Raw genomic sequence first — 22848 nt, 5'->3', positions numbered from 1 at the left:
CGATGTGCAAAACTGATAGAGACATACCCCAAGCGACTTGCAGCTGTAATTGCAGCAAAAGGTGGCGCTACAAAGTATTAATGCAAGGGGGCCGAATAATATTGCACGCCCCACTTTTCAGTTTTTTATTTGTTAAACAAGTTTGACACATCCAATAAATTTCATTCCACTTCATGATTGTGTCCCGCTTGTTGTTGATTCTTCACAAAAAATTAGAAATGTATATCTTAATGTTTGAAGCCTGAAATGTGGCAAGATGTTGAAAAGTTCAAGGGGGCCGAATACTTTCCCAAGGCACTGTATATACAAATTCAAAAAAGCAGTTGTCCCTGCTCCTAGTACTGAAACACCCACCCACACGCGCAGTATACAGTATACACACAAACACATGACGGGCAACACCCACACACAACACACATAGTATATCTCTCAGAGTTTCATTAACTTTGTTCACAACTTCGACATTTAAAGATAGAACTTGACGTTTTTGTCAATCTGTTTTAATCTAAGCTCTTTGTAAGTGATCTAATAATAATAACCAATACATTTTACATACTCTTGTTATATAATGTCTTTAATATCAGACACATTAAAGGTAACAAGAGCTTTGATGTTTTAACATTCCTTTAACCACAACTGTCCAGATTTGCTTTCAAAGTCCTAATTAATTTCAAACGGCAGTTGTTTTTTAAAAGCTATGACCGTGACTCATTTAAAGGAGGGCGTTCTGTGATTCACTGGGATGAGTAATACATATTAACAAAAGCAGGTTAAGTTAGCATTATGCAAACAAGCTAATGCTGGCACCATTATATTTATTTTATTCATCGCTACGATACTGATAAGATTCTAACACTTTTACTGTTTATATAAAGGAGTTTTTTATTTATTTATTGCATATTACCGGAAAACAAATGTTCGTTGGGGAGTCTGAGAGCATATAGTATATAACAGTGCCTAAAGTGAAAACCAAGTTTAAATTTTCAATACTGGAAAATTTCTGAAGCTCCAGAGAATGAGCCACTGGTTCCCGTGATGACTTTCACCTTTTCTGGCTCGCAATGTGAAGGGCGGGTCAATAGCATTACCACAGTCGGCCTGAAACTTAAAACTCTGATACACAGGTGCTGTGAAAAAACTAATCAGTTTTTAAAAACGTAGCCACACAGAAATGGGCAAGCACGTCTGCTGGGTTTCTGTTATAAACACTGCAGATAAATATCTCCAGTTATATGTAGGAGACATGCCATGTTCAAAGGATCCCTTCACTTCTGGTGTTAAATAAAGAAGAAATGGTAACAAAGTCAGGTAAAGTCCAGTTTTCTGTGACCCATTTAAACTTGGACTTATGATGTTACTATAAAGTGTGGCTAAGTGACAGCGCTCCACAGGGGGTAGTTTTCTCATCCCCTTCGATAACATGCCAATACAGCTTATTGGGAAAAACATTTCCCATTTATTAGTGAATTTCCTAATCGCTGCATGATTTAAAGCTACTAAAAGTTATGGCACACTATTTAGAGTCAAGCTGTTTATCCGAGTGGATTTTTAGCGGTTTTTTTCTCCCCAGTGCTGTTGAAGGACATGCAAAGCAGATATGGATGCGTTAACGGTATCACCTGTAACTGCACTTCAATAAAAACACTGTTATGTTGTTCGGGACCACACAGGTCTACAGAAATGTAATTAAATTTATGGTTCAGATTTACAGCTTGGTGCTACCTTAAATTATCAAATTTGAACAGAATTATCGAGCCAGCAAAACTTCAAAAAGTGAGTTAAGTTTTTTGATGCTCTACTGCTTATTTATTTTCTTATATTCAGAGGAAAAAAACCTTACTTTGGCCTTGTCCATTTTCAAGCTGGAAAGTCAAAGTTCTCAGAATGAAACAGCAGTTTAGAAGCTTCAAAACTAAACTTCATAAATGACAAAATGTTGCAAATCAAGCACATAACAAAGCAAAATACTACATAAAAAACCATAAGATTATGAATGCATGTGAATTATAATGTGGCTTTAATGGATGTTTTAGAATGGAATTATGAGAAAGACTCTGGTGACCGAATGGACGACATTTAGCTCAATAGACCCTGAACGGTCACAGGCTGCAAGGAAACTCAAAAACCACGTGTTTTGCAGATAAGTGAACACACAGATCTACCAGGTTGAACAGCAGACAACCATCTTCGGTATGGATGCTGTAACAGAGCGAAGAAGACTGGGATATGGGATGAAGGTTAAAGCTGTTTCATTTTTCTTAAATTTTGTTCATAGGCGTGGCGCTGATGGTGTAGGGGTTAAGCGCGCTACAGTCCTCGAAGCGGCCGTCCCGGATTCGAGTCCCGGACCCGGTGACATTTGCCGAATGTCTCCCCCTCTCTCCTGTCTGCCTACTGTCAAAAAATAAAAAATAAAGGCCACTAGTGCCAAAAAAATATCTTTATATGTTGTTCATAAATCTTTCTAGGTTATAGTTGTAAAAAGGAAACTGGAATCCACTAAAATAGGTATCGGCAAGTCAAAGCCTGAGAACAACAGGAGATTTGAAACAGGCCATAAATGTCTGATCGGTGCATCTCTATTATCTGTGGCCAACCTGCAAACAATAATAACACAAGTATTCAAGAAAGGAAAATACTTTGTTTTAACAGTTTAAACAACTTGGGAGCATGTTAGCATAACCCCATGAGTTAAGTACTGTTGCCCTCTGATAGAGTCGTAGTGTGCTTTAAAGATTAGTGAGCATATTTTGCATAGAAATCCATGTTTACATGATTCTTCTAAGCTTTATGACCAATCTCAAAGAAGACAAAAGGCCACAAAAAATGGTGGATCAGTGTGTCTACAGACACAAGTCTGTCTGAGTTGAACACAATTAGGTATTCCTTACATTTAAGGAAAGAATGCCAGATAATGTCAAAGAATGAGAAAAATGGAATTCAGTCAGTCAGTCATTTTCTACCGCTTATTCCATAGTGGGTCGCGGGGAAGCTGGTGCCTATCTCCAGCAGTCTATGGGTGAGAGACAGGGTACACCCTGGACAGGTCGCCAGTCCATCGCAGGGCAAAAAAAAAACATTGGTAAATATGCAACCTTAGATGAGTATTTGTCATTAACATTCACTTGGTTAGTACTTTTAATCTTTAAACTGAGTCACATATTTTTTCAGTAAAGCATTCCTTTAGTAAACACTAGTGCATGCTTCCTCCTCAGAGGAGTTACTGTTTCTGATGTTTAAAACATTAAAACGTTTACAACAATAGAATGAGGATGTGGGTTTATATGCAGAAATGTTTCACTGTAAAGTGTGATTTCCACAGGCTGCAATAGATGAATCTACTCAGTGAGGGAAATCTAATTGCTGTGTAATAGGGTTATTCTCAACCATCACCACAAATCAAAATGTTCAGGATTCTGGTTCTTGGCTGTTAAAGTCAAAAGCAGGTTAGTCACCTAATAAGATCTAATTCAAACACAAAAACTGACCTTAGAATCAGCCTACATTAACAGTAGAACTGTCATTACATAATCACAAAATATATCCCAACTGCAGTACCACCCCCTTCCAGCAGTGGCAGTGTGCTCTACCTGTCTCCCCCTCTCTTCCTCCTGCAGCTGGCGTCGAAGGGCTTCTATCCTGGCACAGTGGTTGGCATAGAACTCACACAGACACTGGCATGGGAGCAAAAGGCCAGTGTGGAAGGTAAATAAAAGGAGTAGAAAATATAGAAGGAGGGGTTTAATAAGTGGATTAAACAAATAATAAACAGGGAGAAAACAAATGGGAGGAATGTAGGTCGAGTAAGCAGAAAAAATATAGACAAGTACAGCCAGGAGCAAAAACGGGCAAAGAAGCATTGCAGATGAAGAGCCCCAGTTGTTATAGAGGACAGGTGAGGCACAGCAGTGACCAAGGAAGATTCAGGGAGTTAAGGTGGTGTGAAGAGGAGGGTGGAGGGAGGTACAGTCAAATATTGTTCACACCTCAGTGTAAGGCGCTCTTACTGTAAAGAAATACACAACTGAGAAGTGGCTCAAACTGACAAGAACTGTTTTATTACTTGTTGCTCTACTGCACTGTTTAGCCAGATCCTTCTGTAATGTTGCCTACACTAAATAAATACTGAGCCACATTGATTGAATTAGTAGTTGGAAAATCAGTTTATCATTGTCTCTACGGTATCTGTTCTTCTGCCTTCCTCCTGGTGCTTATTGTTCCCATCTGCTTCCGGCTGGAACAAACCACAGGACTGATTCTGCATTCCCTAACCTGTCTCATTGTCCTACATAAAATTAAATAAAAGAACGGCAGCTGTGAACTGACTCTGAAGAAATCTAGTCTCTTGCTGGCCAAAGCTTCAGTGCCTAGGAAGGTATTTATGGCCCTTGGACTTTTTACACTGAACACGCAATCCCCACACCGAAACATGGTGGTGGCACCATCATGCTGTGGGGATAATGTTCTTCAGCAGTGGAAACGGGTCAGAGTTGATGGCCAGATGGATGGACGTAAATACAGTGTATTCATAAAAGAAAACCTGTTAGAGGCCAAAACCTTTTTAAATCACATTTAATTCTCCTTCCACTACTTGGTGCTTTGTCACATAACTCCCAATAAGCTACAGCGAAGTTTGTTGTTGTAATGGGAGAAAATGTGGAAACGTATAAGGCGTATGAATACACAGTACATAAAGCAGCTGCCTGAAACCACCAACTGTTTGCTTACATGGTGTAAAAAACACAACAACTAACAATGACAGCAGCAGTACAACATCATACAGAAACGCACCAATAAATAAAGTACAGTACAACTAAGCTAGGATGAATGCTATGAAGAATGTGACACATTGTTATAAAATTCATTTAGGAATACAGCTGAAGTGTCAGTAAGCGTTTGATTGGTTAATTATCTTCTCAACCGAGTTTATACATTAAACTCATTGCATTACGGTAAGTATACTGCTTTCTTGTAAAACAGGTCAATATTAAATCCAAAGACAACAATCAACATTTTTTATTTAGATCCTAAGATTGCTTTTTGGAAATATAACTGCTTACTTTCTTTAGGAGACTGTAACAGAATGGATAATCTGTGAGATTACATACATGTTTTTGTTTTTAAATTTACACCATGTGTTATTACCTAAATGCTTCATCGATTAACTATCAGCCATGCCAATGAAACTGTCCTTGCTTCGATGTTTTTAAACAATGCTGACTGATTAGGGAATCTTTACTTCCTGGGGTGAAATTATATTTGAGGGATTTAATCTTGATGTCAAATGTTCTACTATTCTTGTCAAAAAACAAAATCCACACACATTAAATGAATAATAGAACCAAGTTAGTTTTTGAACAGATTTCACTAAAGAATCCTGTAGTTTAAATATTGTCCACATTTTAAAAAATGTCGTTTATCTTGTGGGCTGTCCACACTTAACCAGGTTTTAGATTTATATCTGATAGTTTTTTAAGCTTGAAGCAACATCCCAAACTCTATTTACACAAGCATTTTGTTTATTACGTACACTGCATATTTTTGTGACACAGCTAGGTTTTTTCTCTCATGGAGACCTGTATAAATGCATCGATTAATTACCTTCAGTTGTGTGTTGAAGGCGTCTATTTCCAACAGTTTTGCTCTGGTCTCCCTCTCTACTGTATTGAGCTGCTCCCTGAGCTGCTGCCTGCTGCTCTCCTTTTGCTCAATGGCCTTCTGCAGCGATGACAGACTATCACCTAAATACATACAGACAGCACGACAACAACTCAAGTTAGTTAGATAAGATCAGGCAGTAGTTTGAAAAAGCACAAAGACTGACAGGTCCGGCTTTCTTAGGAGTTACTGTGAACTACGAGTAAAAAAGATTTTGACTGCTTCTGTGAAGCAAACATTTTTATCTTTAATCTAGTTCAACAGTTTCCAGGGTTGAGAGCAAGTTCTAACACCATGGAAAGAATAAATATGTCATTGCTCTTACACACGTTTCATGTAAAAGGTTGACACCTTCCCAGGATAAATATTCAAGTTTCTCAGTCCTTTTTCAGCACATTTTAAAATCCAAATCCAAAATTCACAGAGGAAGGAATGAAGGAAGGAAAGATGAATGAATGGGTGGATCGATGGAAATATGACAGTCTGGTAATATAAATCTTTTTTCCGAACTCTAGTGTCTGTCTTATTAAAATACATATTTTATGGGACTGCACCGGAACCCTGATACGTGTATACTGAGTGTGTGTCGTGCATACAGGACTCACGATGCAAACTGTTCTGCTGAACCTGTTTCAACTGGTCGTTCAGATTCTGTTTGTCAGGAATCAGCCTCCCCAACCACTGTTGGGAATCCTGCATGTAGCAGAAAAGCATCAATAGAAACTTAAATCATTTCAACTTGTTAAACATACACCTATGACCATGTTTTGCCATAAATGCAATAACAGAGAGAGAAAACCATGTTTTGATTTGGTGTGTGTACCTGAAGCTGCTGTTGAAGCTGTGTGATTTCAGCAATGCGTGTTTCTCTGGTCTGATTGGTCTGCTCCATCTCTCTCCGCTGAGTTGAAAGACGAAACCGAACATCCCTTAGTTTACCTTCCAACTGGTTCTTCTTGTCATTCTGGTGAACAGGAAATGGATATTGTCTAATTTATGTTGCTGCTGCAGAAGAAAAAAAAACATTTTCAGTCCTAAAGTTGGCCAAATTCTACTGAGACCTGAACTGGAACTATGTGCTTCAGCCAGATGACACTAAGGTTGAGATTTTCAGCAACAAAGTCCAGGCAAGTTGGGTGTGAATATGTAGAAATGCATCTCATGCCTACTGTTAAGTGCAGTGGAGTTCTTGTGATGCTGTGGGCCTGTTTCACTTCCAAGGGAAACTGGCCCACTTTGAAATACCAAGATGTGGGGGCCTCTGCCAGAAAACTAAAATGGGTTGTCACTGGGTGTTTCAACAGATTTGGGATTTTAAACATACACTATATTTTCAGAAGTATTGGGTCACACCACCAAATCAATGAATTCTGGTGTTTCAATCACTTCCATGGCCGAAGGTGTACAAAGTTTGGTGTGGAGAAACTTGACTGGTCCTGACCTGAAACGTCTTGAACACATTTGAGATGAATTAGAGCAAAGGCTGCAATTCTGGTTTTCACACTCCTAAACCTTGTGGAAGATGTTTACAGAATAGTTAAAGTTGCTATTGTTGGCAACAGTGGGTCCATCAACAACAAACTGGACCTTATAGACTCATAGGATATCATTAAAGTTCATGTAAAAATAGAGAGACAATTACTTTTGGCAATATAGTGTATGTTCAAATCAACACAGAACAACGGAGATTAAACACAACTGTGCTTGCCAGTTGTGTTTAATCTGGTGGCTCTGCGGGGTGACAAACTGATACAGGTCTGAGGGCTGCCAGACAGAGACAGGACCTCTAAAATATAACTTTTGAATACTTTAGCGAGTATGCTATTAAAACGAGAAGTCATTAAACAACTTCAAAAACTATTTGTTGGTTTTGTTTGCACTTTTCAGCATGTCATTAACTATCTGCTGTGATTTCTTCACTTTTAAACCGAGAGAAATTTGTCTTTTTTGACCATCTTTAGGCTTATGTGACGTGTTTGAACTTTTATTTTTAATTACCAGAGCCTCCAATTCAAACTCCAGTGTCTTCTTCCTGGCTTTGAGCAGAACGATGCTTTCTTGTTCTCTGTTTCTTTGAGTTAGAAGCTCCTGGCGACGTTGCCGTTCCCACTCCAACTGACGCTGGCGCTCCAATTCCCTCTTTGCAGCCTGGGACACAGAGACACAAATGCTGTGTTCAAATGAATCTGCATCACCACAAAGAACTACACGTGGTCTTCAAACTTACACAATAGTGATTATAACCTAATGTTTTCAAATATATTGTATTATAAACAAGAAAGCAGCTGCTGCAGTCAAACATTTGAGTTTCTTTACTGTAAACACTGAGATTCAGAATAGTGAGCCGTGAGAAGCTTCTATGAGTGATTACAGCTCAGGTAATTACAAGTCAGCAGCATCTTATCTTCAACTTAACCCACACATTTTGTATGAAATGCAGAAGGCTGGTAATCGGTCTCCTCTTTCTTTATACCTCTCTCCTTTCTATCTCCTTGCGCCGTTCTTCTTCTCTCTGCCTCTCCAGCTCTCGCTGCTTCTCAAGCTGTTTCTCCAGTTCCTGTTGTCGTCTTCTTTCTTGTTCCAGACGCTCGCGCTCCTGAAACACAAAGACGCAAATATAAACAATCCTTTATGTTCCTATTGAAAATTACTTGTGCATGCTGCTGCAGAACAGCACCATAAATTTTATGACTTATGTAAATGTTATAAACCGGATGGAAATAGGTGACCAGCAGTAGAGTCAACCTTTCTCTCCTGTTCTTCCCTCTCCAGCGATGCCAGCCTCTCCTGTTCCTTCCTCTGCTGCTCCTGAAGAGCCTGGCGTCTTTTCTCCAGCTCCAGGTTTCCTCTTTCGAAGTTCTCCCTCTTCTTATCCTCAAATGTTGCTGTGGTGAGGCAGTCAGAATATATAAAAATAGCAGCTGTTAACAATTAAAAAGACTGAAAATTACTGAAAACTGTGAGCACTAACAGCTTCTTTCTCAAGCAGCATCACCACATCATCTTGTTGTCTCATCTGATGAAAAGATTTTATACCAACAAGAAATCAGCTAAGAGTTAAACAGAAATGCAGTCAGGGCTTTTGTCCTAATCAGGTAAACCACTTTAATGTTTCCATAACAACACAAAATATGCAATATTTTAACCTTCAAAAAAAAGTTTTGGAAGTGGAAAGAAGATTGTAAGATGTAGTGGAATCACCAATGAAAACATCCCAGAAGGTACAAGATTATACTTCTATAGCAACAGTGCCTTAAAAAACTATCCATCCTGTCAAGAAAAGCCTTTCCACAGTATGATATCGCCACCCCCATGTTTCACTGTAGTGATGGTGTTTTTAAGATGATGTGCAGTGTTGGCCTTCCACCACACATACATTGCATGTAGACCTAAAGGTTCAACTTTGATCTCATCTGGCCAGAGCACATCCCTCCCCATTTCCTGTGTCCCAAACGAGCTGTTTAACACTTCTGAAAGTAGAACTGTAGGCTTTGCATTGATTCACAGCAGGAAGGAATAAAACTTGATGGCTGCACATTGGCAGAGGGATAACTTGGGGACAGAACACACTCAACAAGTCACCTGGTAGTTTCTTCTCCAGGCTGCTCTCGTTCTCCTCCTCTGCCTCCTCCGGGACACTCTTCTGGTCGGACTGAACACTGTCGCTCCGCACGCGCCTTTAACACGGATGCAATCCCAACATATTCATCTATTTTGTTGCTAATCTTTGGTTTTACATACATTACACCAAACCAATAATATTTTACATTCATGTTAAAGTCAATCAGCACAGGTTTGATTTAAAGGTAAGAAATGAGGTCATGAGGTCATCACCTGAACGTTGGTGGGAGGTATTCTGCTGGTAACACTGGAGGCAGTGGCAATCCTGACATAGCCATATCTATGAGGTGCATAGCCAAGATAAACTCCTCAGCTGTCAGCTTTCCATCCTGGTCGATGTCTGACAGACTCCTAAAGGAGATGGTAATCAAACAGAATTTCACAAATTTGCTTTGGTTCTAGAAACAACAAATAAATAAATGGTTGAAATTGAAATGCATTTACCAGATGGTGGCCAGCTGACTCTGAGGAAGACTGGACTGCATCAGAATAGTGCGAGCTTGGGGTCCTAAACAAGAAACCCATGTAAATATTTCAGAGACACACACATTCAAACTAGGTGGTAAATATAATCTTATCTTAATGTGTGTCAACGCACCAGTGAGATATCCACTCATCATCTTGTCATGAGAGTTAAACAGCTGTCTGTACTTCAGTCTGGAGGACTGAGGAACTGCCCAATCAGAGGGAGGCTGAGTACTGGGATAAGATCAAAACAACATGAAATATGAAACAATTTCTGTGCTCTCATTTTAGCAAGTAAAGGTGCATCTCGGTGTATTTAAATTTAACTGAAAAGCTAATTCAATTCAAACTGTGAAACTATAGTTTTCCATACACACAAAGTTATATATCTCAAGTCTTTATTCCAGGTCATTTAGGTGATTGCAGCTAGACAAACCAAAATTCAGTTTCACAAAACACTTTCATATTTCATGAGAATAAAAAAAGATTTTTATACAGAAATGTTGCCCTACTGAAACATCTATTCATGGGCAGTACAGCACATGCATCACATAGCTGGTCAGGTCATTAATTACTGCATCAATGCAGCGTAGCATGGAGGTTCTCTGCCTTACTGTCTCTGGTGTCTCTCATCTTCTTTATGATAAATACATGCATACATTCTTTATGGGGTTTAGGTCAGGTCAATGTGCTAGCCAGCCAGTGGTGTGGAAGGTTAACCAAGCCCTGCTGGAAATAAGCATCAGCATCTCCAGAAAGCCTTTCAGCTAAGGAAAGTATGAAGTGCTCTAGAATTTCCTGGTGGATGGTTGTACTCACTTTGGACTGAATAAAACAATGCATAGCAACTTCACATAGGTATTTAAGCAGCTCTCCACTCTTCATCCAGAATCTTGAACCATGGAGCAACAGTTTACTCCTCAGGCCATCTGACGCCTTTAGTTCAGGAAGAGGCTGAACTGAAAGAATGTGACAGTGGAGTCCATGCCCAGCAGCTGTCTGTGTGTGGTGACTCTAGAAGCTCTGACTCCAGCAGCACCTTATAAATCTCCCCTAAATTCTTCAAAGGGATTATTTATTACTGAAATAAATGACCTTTTCAATAATATTCTTATGCTTTGAGATGAACCTGTATATGGAAAGCAATCAGACTCTGAGCCTACCCTGCAGCATCAAACGACGACCCCTTCTGCAGCTTCGTACTGGAACGATTGAACGAAGACGTCTTGTTCACAGAAGGAACTGAGACAGAAAGCATGGAGAACATTTTTTACTAAACACACTGCTTTAATGAGACCAGAATTTCTGAAGCAGTGCATTATCAATGTTTTTTCTGAACTATTTTCTCACTATTTAAAACAAGTAGACATGTATTTTGTTAATTTAGGCAACACCTTTAAGAAATATTGGAACAAACTGTTTTCTTCTGTTTCACCTGGGTGGGGGAAGCCTGAGATGGGCGGCATCATGGCTGTGGGGGGAGCTCCGTTGGCCATGGGTGGCGGAAGGGGTGGTGCAGCAGTAGAGACAAGAGGGGGAGACACCCCAACGGGAAGAGGAGGAAGGGGGAGCGGGGGCATGACTGGGAGAGGAGCTGGGATGGGAGTTGGAATTGGTGCCATAGGGGGCATGCCTGGAAGGAAACACAGGGGAACATGTGATTACTTTAATTATAAAAAATATTTACATAAAATTGCTAGTGTATTGGTTACCATATCAAAGGCCTAAAGGAGAAAAATACTGTTACTAACCCTGCTTTTATATTTTTGCCTCCCTAAACAAAACAGGGAATGACATAAACTAACAACAAAAGGCAAATTATCTAATGAACATCTCATGTACACACACACACAAACGCAGTGTTTTAGCATGTTTCTTTTCCGACTTAAAAAGTAAAACCTTCCCATCTGTGCCTTACCAAAGCTGGCCTGTGGGTGTAAAGCGAGCGGCGGTTGCTTCATGCTGGGAGGAAGCGCTAATGGCAGAGAGTGACCCTGGAGTTTCAGTTTGATGAGTTTCATGGCGATGGAGAACTCGTGGATATCCATTCGGCCATCGCTGTTCATATCGGCCAAAGCCCTAAACATACAGAGGGAACAATTATTACACAATAAAAAAATACGTGGCAACACGAAGCTCTTAGAAAGTAGGGGGAGAGGACAAACTAAAGGAAAAAATGCTTTTCTCAAGCGCACAGCTAAACTTTCTGCAGCAGCTGAATCTTAATAATCAGCAGATTTACGCCACCATACGGGTGTTTTAGAAAACCACTGCTATATGCCCTATATAACCATTGTTATGATGACATCATAGTAAAATACACTGAAGTTAAAGGAGTATGAATACCTTTGCAAGGCACTGTCATTTTCACAGTGGTGTAACAAGTTTGAATGAAGCCTTAAGAAAACTAGAGCAAAAGCTACTGAAGACTGAACATAGAAGCTACTAATGCTGCCAATATAACTATGCTAGTCATTCATACTTATTAGTGTAACAATTGTAGCAAAATGTAATTTAATCATTTCATCAATAATGCAGCTGTAAATATAAAGAAACTTTTGGAACTGTGCGACTGTCTGTCAGAGGGTCAGCTAAGAGCTTCCTTTTGGACTATATGACTCACCATATTTGGGCCAGGATGGGCGGGGGCAGCCCTGACTGAAGGAAAAAGTTTTTGGCCTGGTCACCTGATGGGCAAACATAAACAAGATGTGAGACAAACGCAAACAACAGAAAGAAAAAACAGCACGACTTCTGTAAATCCGCTGGGATGTTAGGTAAAGGAGAAGTTATCGAGTGCTGACAGAGCCAGGGTGATACATGTCTTCCTGATGCCCTTATCTCAGCTCAAAAATGCACCGTAAAGGTTTTAGGATGTGGAAAGACGGCTTGTTACCTGTTATGTAACCCCCAGCAGTCGGAGAGAGGCTGTGAAACTGCTGATCATGTTTGGCTCTTTCATCCGCAGTGATCAGAAACACATCTTGTCCTAACACACCCATACAAAACACACACACACACATATGGTTAGAATCTGGAAGGGCAGGGCAATGCCAGACAGCAAGAAAAGGGTGGAATGAGAGAAATGTGTGAGTCAGAAGTTTCAGTTCTTGTTGGAAGACATCTAGAAGTAAAATCAAAGACTGATGAGCAATGAAAATTAGGATAACTGACTAACCTAGAAGCAATATGATCCTGGTCAGCTTTGTTAATGTGTTGGAGGTCTTCCTTAATAATCAACCTACCTATTAGTCTTGATGTTCTGTGCCACGCTAATAGCACCATTGCTGCATCATTCTCAACCTATTAAATTAGATGCTACATCATTACTCCAGGACTGATCCATTCAGAGAAGTGCTTCCCTTAAAGCCCAACTTCCTGTACATTTTGACCCACATATTTAGAAACTTGTGGTGACTCAAGTTTAGACCCAAAACCAACCCTTCCTGACTGACTTTTCATTTAGGCCTTAGTCCTAAGGCAAACTATACATTCAAATGATGCTTTCTCAATAGTTCCAATGAATGGATATTATATATTTTTGACAAAATCCAGCAGGAACAAAACAAAAAAATAAAAAAGAACTGAAGTGCCTGCAATGTGTTTAAATACCACAAATAGAAGGTGTTAGCACTCTCTTCAAATGCTAACATGATTTTGGCATCACTGGTTTCTTTCAGCCTCAGTTGCTTTAGGCAGACTCAGACATGTTTCTAACATAAACAGAGGCTCAAATGGCTGATCATCAACCAGCAAAGGGCAGTGTGAAGTATTTTCTCTGTTTTAACTACAGTTCTGTTTACGGTGTGACAGATCCGACACCAGGGCTTCTAAATACTGGTCTCTGTCTGCTTTCATTCCAATCTGACTTTCCAAACTAAAGTGGAGAGTGAAGGCTAAACCTGGCAGGACTTAAAAAAAAAACAGGAAATATGACAGCGAAAGAAATTATGGGGGAATATATTACTTGCTAAGCATATTTTTCAGGGGATATGGTGAAAATAGTTTTTCTTGGAGAAAACATAAACATAAAACATAAACATTACCCCTCTCCCGTTCTGGGTCACATTTGTACACATACTGACCTGTGAATGCAGTGGGGAACTGTGCCATGGTTCACTCAGTCTTCTGCAACTACACAATGTCTAAAACAACAAAATGGGGAAAAAAAGCCAAGGTTATGATCCATTGCAATCCAACACACCAACCATTTATTAGCATGAGGCTTGGCTGGTTTCCAGTATCAAAGTATAGCGAGGTTTTAAAAAGTCACGGTTTCAAAAATGTTACATTTCAATTTAAGTTACATAAGTCCTTTTAATGAGATGCAAGAGAGAGTTTTTTTACAGTTATATGGAGCATCATTGGGACTGCTGTTCAGCTGGCTGAAGGAAGGCTTGCTTAAAAGAAAGCTCGTCCTTCACTCTTATTAAGGTCAAATTACTTTAAAACTACAGTTGGCAAGCTACGAGCAGCCTGTCTGTTAAACAGCTGACTGCATGTTGTACCTGAGCAGATGCCCTGACTAATTAACCAGCTAATATCAGCTTAGCGTAATTCCAGTGTCCCTCTGTAAAGAGAACAGCATAATGGTATAAAACCACACTATAACTGCTTAAAAAGTACTCTACCAAATGTTTCATATTTTTATTCTATATGTTTGCTAAAGTCTATGTATCAAAATAAAAATAAAAATATGAATAATATTTCTTCACATTCCATAAAATGGTGAGAAATAGATAGGCGTCTAGAATCTAGAACCCATCTAGAACCCACTTAAACTGCGTGTGACTTCATTTCCAGTCATGAGTTCTGACTTGTAAGATCAATTTAAAGTGAATGTGAATTGCTGCATTTTTCTTTTAAATAAAAGCAACTGGATTATGTTTTAAACTTTTGTGGCAATCTATCATCATGCCGTATAACTGTGGTTTTTTTACTCAAGGTTCTCACATCACGAAAACTTATAACCAGTCCATCCCTAATGTGCACAATAACGTTCAGCGGCCGAACGGGGTCAACCAATAGGTGATGGAAATGCTTGTGTGTGTGCATGCAAGGACTAATACTCCTCCTCTAACTTACAAATCTCACGAGGTCCTTGGTTTGTATCCTATTAAAGGTAACTCTTGATCATCAGCCAGAAGTAATGATACAGCTTTTAGACTCAGTCAGTGAAAATCTTTTTTTCTGCATCAGTGTAGAGTTAATTTTACACTCAAATGTCTTTTACTGCTTCAGTTGTGAATTTCTATTAGGTGATCTTGCGGCTATCCAGTGTCTGTGAATGTCAACAGAGCAGAAACCCTCTTTTTGTGCATGCTGCCTCACAGATCCACATTTTCAAAACTACTCTGCTTCACATTCACATATATGGAATAATTTATGGTTGATAGATAAGCAGCCAGACACCGGATTGCCCCTGCTGGTCTCTGGAAAGCTCTGTAAGTCACGGGTTGGACAAAGCAAAGAGAGACGAACATTAAGTCACCAACAGAAACTGTTCATTTATTCATCACTAAGTTTAAGGAGCTAAAATTTTAATTTCTGGCCGTTTCTCTAAAACATTTGTTGTTAAATATTTCCAAATAAAACCATACTTCAGCCATTAACATTAACATATGTTTCTGTAACACAACTTCACGCAGGTTTGGTAATCAGATCCAGACCTGCCTTCTTCCACTTGAGGCAGGATCATGGGTCATGACCAGCAACTCATAATGTGACAAACATTGCAACACAGAAGGAGCTTACAGAGGGTGTGTGTATGCGGGTGTTGGCTTTATTACTTTTACAAACAAATGAGAGCATTCACTGGCATCTACCTAAACAACTTGACCTTTGCAGTCTTCATTACAACATCAATGTGTGCAATATCACAATTGCTTGGATGCAATATTTGGAAGGTTACAGAATATCCCATATTATATTTGGCCACTAAGATGGACTTTTGTTATTTATGCCCACAACTACTACAGATCTTATAGCCCAAAATCAGAAACTTAAAGGAGATCGGTGGACACACTGATGGTGGACAGAAGTCTATTATAAATGCTTTCCACAATATCTGCATTACTACCACATGTTGCAGGGGATAAGTGACAGTTTCTTCTGGCCCTCTCAGGGGTGAATAGTGGGGCATCTGTGTACTCCCTATTATCATCAGAGTGGCGGGACAAAGCAACTAGGTCAGAGGAATAAAGAGCACCCCACGCAAACACGTTCAGTCTCACTCCTTGTCAGCAACAACCAAAAGAGTCCTGAAACTTCTGAGCAACTACAGAACATTTCCTAACAGGCAAGAACTATAGATATGAGCAGCCAAACTTCCTCATAGCTGGTACTTAAGCCTGAACAGCTAAACCTATTTCAACACACAAAGCCTTGGTTTACAAAATGAACAATATCAGACATAAAGCAAGTAATGCTGAGCTCTGTTAAATTTCATCACTCATGTTCCCACAATCTAGTGAGAAGTGGGCTGAATCTCTTCCCAAAAAAAAAGCTCACTGTTGGTTGTCAACTTTACACAATACTTCTGACTGATACATGAGTGATCATATTCTATTTGTGTAGCACTAGAGAAGCTCTTTATCTATACTGCACATGAATTTCAGCGAGCCTCAGAGTTGGCTCAAGTAGGGTGCAAATTAAAGAGTTGTGTTCATATTTTATTAGCAAAATAAGGAAAAAAGGTATGTGGAAGAAAACAAACACTGTACATTACACAGCACCCCCATAGTGAAACATGGTAGTAGCTGTATAATGCTGTGGGGAGGACTTTCTTCAGCAAGGACAGGAAAGCTAGTCACAGTTACTGGTAAGATGGATGGAGCTAAATACAGGGTGGCAGGGCACTCCCTTAGAGATAGTGAGGAGCTCGGCCATCCGGGAGAAGCTCGGAGTAGAGCAGCTGCTCCTCCACATTGAGAGGAGCCGGTTGAGGTGACTCAGGCATCTGTATTGGATGCCACCTGGACAGGGGACGGCCCAGGACACGCTGGAGGGACTATGTCTCTCAGCTGGCCTGGGAACACCTCGGGCTCCCCCCCGGAGGAGCTGGAGGAGGTGTCTGGGGAGAGGGAAATCTGGGCGTCTCTACGGAGTCCACTGCCCCTGCGACCCGGTCCCGGATGAAGCGGAAGACGACGAGTACGAGTACAAGATGATCTCTTTACAATCTGACAGAGATTGAGCAGTTTGCAAAAAATAAAAAATGGGCAGAGCACATTTAGAGACTGAGAAACATTAAAAAGAGACTAAGAAACAGTAAAAATGAATAGGTTCCTTTAGGTGTATCACAACGTCACTGGGTCTTTGCATGTGTACGATAAGGCTTAATGCTCTGTTTCCCCTGAGCACTTTGTATCTGTGGGGTTAGTCTATATAATTGCAGCAACGGGATGGTACTGCATTGTAGGTCTGTTGTGTACACAGAGTTGTGTCAGAACATGACACAAACGACGGTTCAGAGCGGTTCTTTCTCCCATTTTATTTTTTTTTTACCTAACATTCCTCATCTGTAATGGGCTTGGACAAGTTGAGTACAAAATAACTATTGTCTTGCTCAACTAAACTGTAACCACCTAAAAACATCTTTCTAATATGCAGGAGCGATGGTCTGAATAATCAAATGTCTAAGAAAACAACACCAACAGATTTGAGGTAAAATATTGTTGATGTTGAACGATTAACTTAAACCAAACTTAATACCAAAAACATAACATGTATTTGCTGACTGTATTTAACACAGATGATTTATGATTTTGTTGGTAATAATAACTGCATCACCATACTCAATTTTTCCACTCACAAATGGCATGCCCATACCGCCCATCTCCAACACACACCCACAATAAGACGGTCTGTTTCACACTGACACATTACAGACACAAGTGCTCCGAACTCTCTGTCACCCTAAGGCACTGACACTAAGCTGCTCAACCCACAGTGGGGAGGCCAGATAGGTGACTGGACCTCAATCCGGGCTGAATGCAAAAAAAACACAGGATCACTACAGCAGTCAGCACCATGTCCTGCTTCATCACCCATTCCTTCCCTCTGGGTCCAGTCCCTCCACAGTAACACGTTTTAAAGCCCCACAGGAAATTGCTGACAGCACTGCAGGTGTGACCGTTTTAAAATGCAGGAATAATTATGTTATACAGACATGCACTGTCAGTTCCTGCCGTCACTGCTTTTCAACTGTCCTTCCTCCACCAGCAGATGTGTTAAAAAGGCATTGTAGAAACTACCAAAATAAAAGTCAAAGGAAATGTGCAAACTAAGATAAAGAATAGAAATACACACAACACTGGAAGAGGAACGACAAAGACACATCAGTGCAGTGGCAGCCATGACAGAGAAGCAAAATTGCTTCATCACAGTAACTGGCAGCAGATATCAGTTCATTATCAACTTTTATGTTTGATAAGTAATGTGGAAAATGTTATAGAATCCTCTTTACAAATTTGAATGTTTTTAAATGGTACACATGTATGATGTGTCAACAGCTACACTCCAAGTACAGTTACAGTGCCTTGTAAAAGTATTCCAACCCCTTAAGCAGGTTTTGGCAATATGCTATAGGGTAGAAAACTAACACTAGACATGACCCTAAACAGACCATGCCTGCAGTAAAACATGCTGGCAGCATCATGCTGTGGTTATGCTTTTCTTCAACAGGGACAGGGAAGTTAGTCACAGCTGATGGTAAGATGGAAGAAGCTACATATAGGCCAATCATGACAAGAAAGCTGTCAGAGGCTGCAGAAAACATGAGACTGACTACATATTTTATTAACCATGTATTCCTTTCCTTCACAGTTATGCACAACTTTGTGTTGAGGTATCACTTAAAATTGGAATTCATTACATTGATGCTTGTGGTTGCAATGTGTAAAAAAGAGATGTGACTTTTGCAAGGCACTGGAAATATACAATACCTGTGATATTTATGTTGTACTCAGCAAGGTTCCCCAATCATTTAAAGTAAAACTTCCCAATATAACAAACCGCATGCATCATCGCGATATGAATGCATGCAACAAAGACAACGGCCTGATAAGGTAATACCAGATGAAATACCAACAAACAACCCCAATGTGAAGAACTTCAAATCAGGCTGTGGTTGCATTTTAAGCCAAACTCGGTGTGATGGGCTGTCACCAGTTTATATCAATAATGCGCCACTGCCCAGCTGATGACCAAAAGCTGCTTTCTTGGGGATGAGTTTTTTTTTATAAGAACATTTTCTGGTTAACAATGAGGAAGCCCTCAGAAAGCTTTGCAGGGTTCCTTCACCTAGGATGAAGTGCACTCTACACTCTCAACGACCTATTACAATGTGGGTGAAACAGCAAATTTGGAAAACCTCCTTCATTGTGAAGATGATAATGATGCTTCCAAGCTCTTAGTACACAGCTACTCTGTTTTTTTTCACGTCTCTGAGATGCGGTCTTGTGCGCTCACACCGCTCTATATGTCAGCATCACATTCTCACAATTATCCCAAGGTGACCCAGATCAGGTACACCTATGCACCACGGCCCAAGCCTGGTACAAGCCTGGCAACAAGGACTTAGCCTTGTTGTTGAACACGGGTGTTTAACCCCAGTCCTAAAGGGCCAGTCTCCTGCATGATTTAAATGTGTGTCTGGTCCAACACAGCATATCATCAAGTTCTGCAGAGAACACAGAAACAAGTAATCATTTGATTTACTGGGCCTTAAATCATGAATACGCTGCCACTAAGATAATTAATCACCACAATCTTTGTACAGAAATGTCATAAATGAATCCTCAGGGAACTCTCATGATTCATTACACATAATAATGTGCCAACTGTGTTCTAAATGCGTTCCGCAAGCTATTAAAACCAAGATGATAAAGACAGCTTGAAATGACAACTAATTTAGTCTTTTTTTTTCAAAACATTAATAACCTGTTTTACAGCAACTGCTCTTCACGCACACAGTGCGACATTGCCTCTACTCGTGAAATAAATAATTAATGACTGCTCATAGCACGAAGGAAATAAAAATATTTTAAATGCTCGTTGTATAACTTATTAGATTCTTGTTCATAAAGAGAAACTGGAACAAGATAAAACAGAGAGATGTTCAAAGTTTTACAAAAACTGCAATAGCCACATAATTCTGATCTGAGCATCTCTAATCTTGTATGTTGTTACTTAAAACCAAACTAAGCAGATCAGAGTTAGAAAAACCAGAACTGCAATTGGTGCAAAAAATAACAAAAATATTTTAGCAGTGTTGATGTGCTTGAGATTGTCCAGCCCCAAGAACACTCTTTGTCCAACGCCTAGTTGATTGGGACCTTATTGCCCTGCCCCCATCTTCAAGAGACCTGTCAGCATCCCTGTCACCATGGAAACCATACCAGACTGACTCTGCTTTGTAAGCCCTTCTCTCCCATAAAAATGATGAAGTTACACCTCAGTGAGGCTAAGGCTCCTTTTTTTCCAGAGAGCTGGAGAAAAGGAGCGTTTACAGTAACAGGACGGATTCATTCTCGCTTCCTGTTTTCTATTCAGCGGAATTCGGGAATAAAACCAGCTTGGTCTTTAGCCCCATGAGAGCCTTTTTTATGGTTTTAATAAGGTTTTCGGAGCACTCTTTGGATTTGACGGCTGTGACTAATATCACGATTTATGTTTGCGAACGGAAGAGTAGTAGAGACAAATATCCCTTCCAAGAAAACACACCTTTTTTCTTTTAATCGGGGGAACATAGTCGGTCTATGAGACTGGTCAGACTGAGCATTACTGAGACAGAGGTCAACCATCAGTAACTCCGGTCAGTTTAACGGGGGTCACAGAGGAGATGCACTGATTTCACATTAGCATATTGGCTAATTCCGAGACTATGAGCGCGTTACAAATTTGTTGTCCATCTACTGTTCTAACACAAATTTCAGACACAGCCTAAATGGCAAATATAACAAGTTGACCTCCACACCAATAAACTACTCCTGGTAGAAAATGAGCAACTGGCCAACAAACCGTTGTCAGTAGAATTAGCATGCAGGCTAACCTCAGCCCGCTAAGGGGCATTCTTTAACATCAGCCACTCTACACTCCCTCCTTCTTACCTCATAGTTTAGTTTCCATCCTTAAAAGGTGTATAAAGTAGTCCTCTGTGTATTTATGTAACCATAAATTGTGATATATTCTCCCAATATGCGACGGTTTATCACCAAAAGCCTTTCCGGTGACTCTCCCGTGGTTCAGAAATCCCGACCGAGTGAGGGACAGCTGGAAAATGGGGTAACGCCATGCAGGTTTCGCGAGATGTCGTTGATGTTTTTTCAAAGATATTACGTGATCTCGCGAGAGCCCTGCCTTCGCCTGGATCACATAAACAGTACAAAAATTGGAAGCGCTCCTCAAGTCCGTTTTCTAAAACTAAAACCCAGAAAAGCATTATTTTTATTAATACAGAAAAGACATTCAGTGCATCTAAAGGCTACAAGTTTATAGCTTATTTTTATGTCTCATAAAAAAAAAAAAATGTTACATGATACAGGTTTAATTTTACTTTATTTCTCTGAAATATATATTTTAGATTGAATTCTTATCACAGTTTAAGGGTCTGTTTTAAAATAACACGTAGTAATTGATTGGACTAACTTACTTATAAATTAATACAGACTTTCAGCTGCCAGACAGATTTCTTCACATTGCACACTAGAATACTTTATATGCAGAGAAGGTCATTGTCGTCTCAATGACTCCAAGGTGCAGGTCATATGGCTGCAAAACAGTCCCAAATAATCACTCTTCCACCACCATGCTTGACAGTTAGTATGAGTTGTTATTGCAGATAGTTTTGTTTCTAATCATCTCAACTTTGCTCTCAACTGTCCAATGAACATTGATCCAAAAATTCTGTATTTTATTTAGATGAAACTTTTCACACCAAAGCCATGCTGCCTTATTAAGTTTAGAGAGACATGTTTGTTCTTCTTTTCTAATTGTCCTTTCCTGAAAGCGTTAACCCTTCCCGGAATAGCGTTTTGCAACCATTACCCTTCTAAGATCATTTCTGATGGGTTTCCATCCTGACAGTGGCATGCTTCAGACCAGGAACATGTCAAAACTTCAGCTTTTACAAGAGTTACTCTTGGTGATGGTCAGTATACCAATGCATTTGATTAGCAGCCTGTTTATTCCTAGCAGTGAAAATGGCCCTCATGTTTTGAGCTCTCCTTCAGCATTCAGGTTTAAGTTTTAAATTAAAATGAGGCCGTACTTTGTTTCCCACTTATCATTAGTTTTAGATCATTCTTTATATCATTCTTCAGCATTTATGCTTATTTAGCATTTTGTAATTGAGTTGAGGTTGTAAATTCAATATTTAACAAGTGCATATTTTAATACACTGAAAATCATCTCCCTGTCTCCTCTGATAAAGAGTTTGGGTGTACTCTCTCATTCCAGTCACATATCAATAACATTACACGCATTGCTTTCTTTTACCTCAGAAACTGTTTTTGTCCATCTCTTTCCCCTTACACAGCAGTTATCCTTGTCAATAGCCTTGTTATCTCACCTCTTGATTACTATAACTCCCTCCTGTGTGGACTCCCCCCAAAAACCATTCACAAGCTACAACTCCTCCAAATGCTACAGCCCAGGTCATTACCAGAACATCCTCCATTCAGCACCTCACCCTGGTCCGCAGCAGCTTCACTGGCTCCCTGTTCACCACCGCATTCAGTCAAAATGCAGTTCAAAATTCTGATCCTCACTTTCAAGTCTATCCATAACCTGGCTCCTTCTTATTTCTCAGAACTCCTTCATCTCACCACACACCCTCGTTCCCTTAGGTCCTCCTCCTCCACCCATCTTACAGTCCATCCTGCCCATCTTAGCACCATCGGGAGTAGGGCCTTCAGCCGCTCTGCTCCACATCTTTGGAAAAAATCCCCCGACCTCCGTAACATTCAATCACTTTAAATCTTTAAATCCAGACTTAAGATACACCTCTTCTGAGTTGCTTATTTTATTTAACATTAATTTCTTCCTTATTGTTTTAATTTTATTTCTATTGCATTGGCTAGTTTCATTGTCTGTTTTTAATTG

General features: G+C 39.9%; 1 protein-coding gene across 1 annotated transcript in view; it reads right to left on the bottom strand.

The window, feature by feature from the left end:
* itsn1 (intersectin 1 (SH3 domain protein)) overlaps positions 1-21002 on the bottom strand; it is a 60203-nt gene extending 39201 nt beyond the window's left edge. The window contains exons 1-18 of the mRNA XM_047351192.1: positions 20856-21002; positions 13830-13889; positions 12641-12733; positions 12368-12431; positions 11663-11823; positions 11180-11377; positions 10908-10986; positions 9878-9978; positions 9724-9787; positions 9493-9630; positions 9241-9335; positions 8404-8543; positions 8132-8254; positions 7657-7806; positions 6482-6622; positions 6264-6351; positions 5602-5741; positions 3591-3674 (exon numbers count right to left, since the gene is read on the bottom strand). Of these exons, the coding sequence (XP_047207148.1) occupies positions 3591-3674; positions 5602-5741; positions 6264-6351; positions 6482-6622; positions 7657-7806; positions 8132-8254; positions 8404-8543; positions 9241-9335; positions 9493-9630; positions 9724-9787; positions 9878-9978; positions 10908-10986; positions 11180-11377; positions 11663-11823; positions 12368-12431; positions 12641-12733; positions 13830-13857 (1887 nt within the window). The 5' untranslated portion in view covers positions 13858-13889; positions 20856-21002. The remainder of the gene's footprint in view (positions 1-3590; positions 3675-5601; positions 5742-6263; positions 6352-6481; positions 6623-7656; positions 7807-8131; positions 8255-8403; positions 8544-9240; positions 9336-9492; positions 9631-9723; positions 9788-9877; positions 9979-10907; positions 10987-11179; positions 11378-11662; positions 11824-12367; positions 12432-12640; positions 12734-13829; positions 13890-20855) is intronic.
* Positions 21003-22848: the final 1846 nt, after the last annotated feature.

The sequence above is a fragment of the Girardinichthys multiradiatus genome, chromosome 22, assembly GCF_021462225.1.
Source record: "Girardinichthys multiradiatus isolate DD_20200921_A chromosome 22, DD_fGirMul_XY1, whole genome shotgun sequence".
In the NCBI taxonomy this organism is placed as follows: domain Eukaryota; kingdom Metazoa; phylum Chordata; class Actinopteri; order Cyprinodontiformes; family Goodeidae; genus Girardinichthys; species Girardinichthys multiradiatus.
The sequence above is the reverse complement of the archived record's forward strand: the minus strand, read 5'-3'. Positions and strand labels throughout refer to the sequence as shown.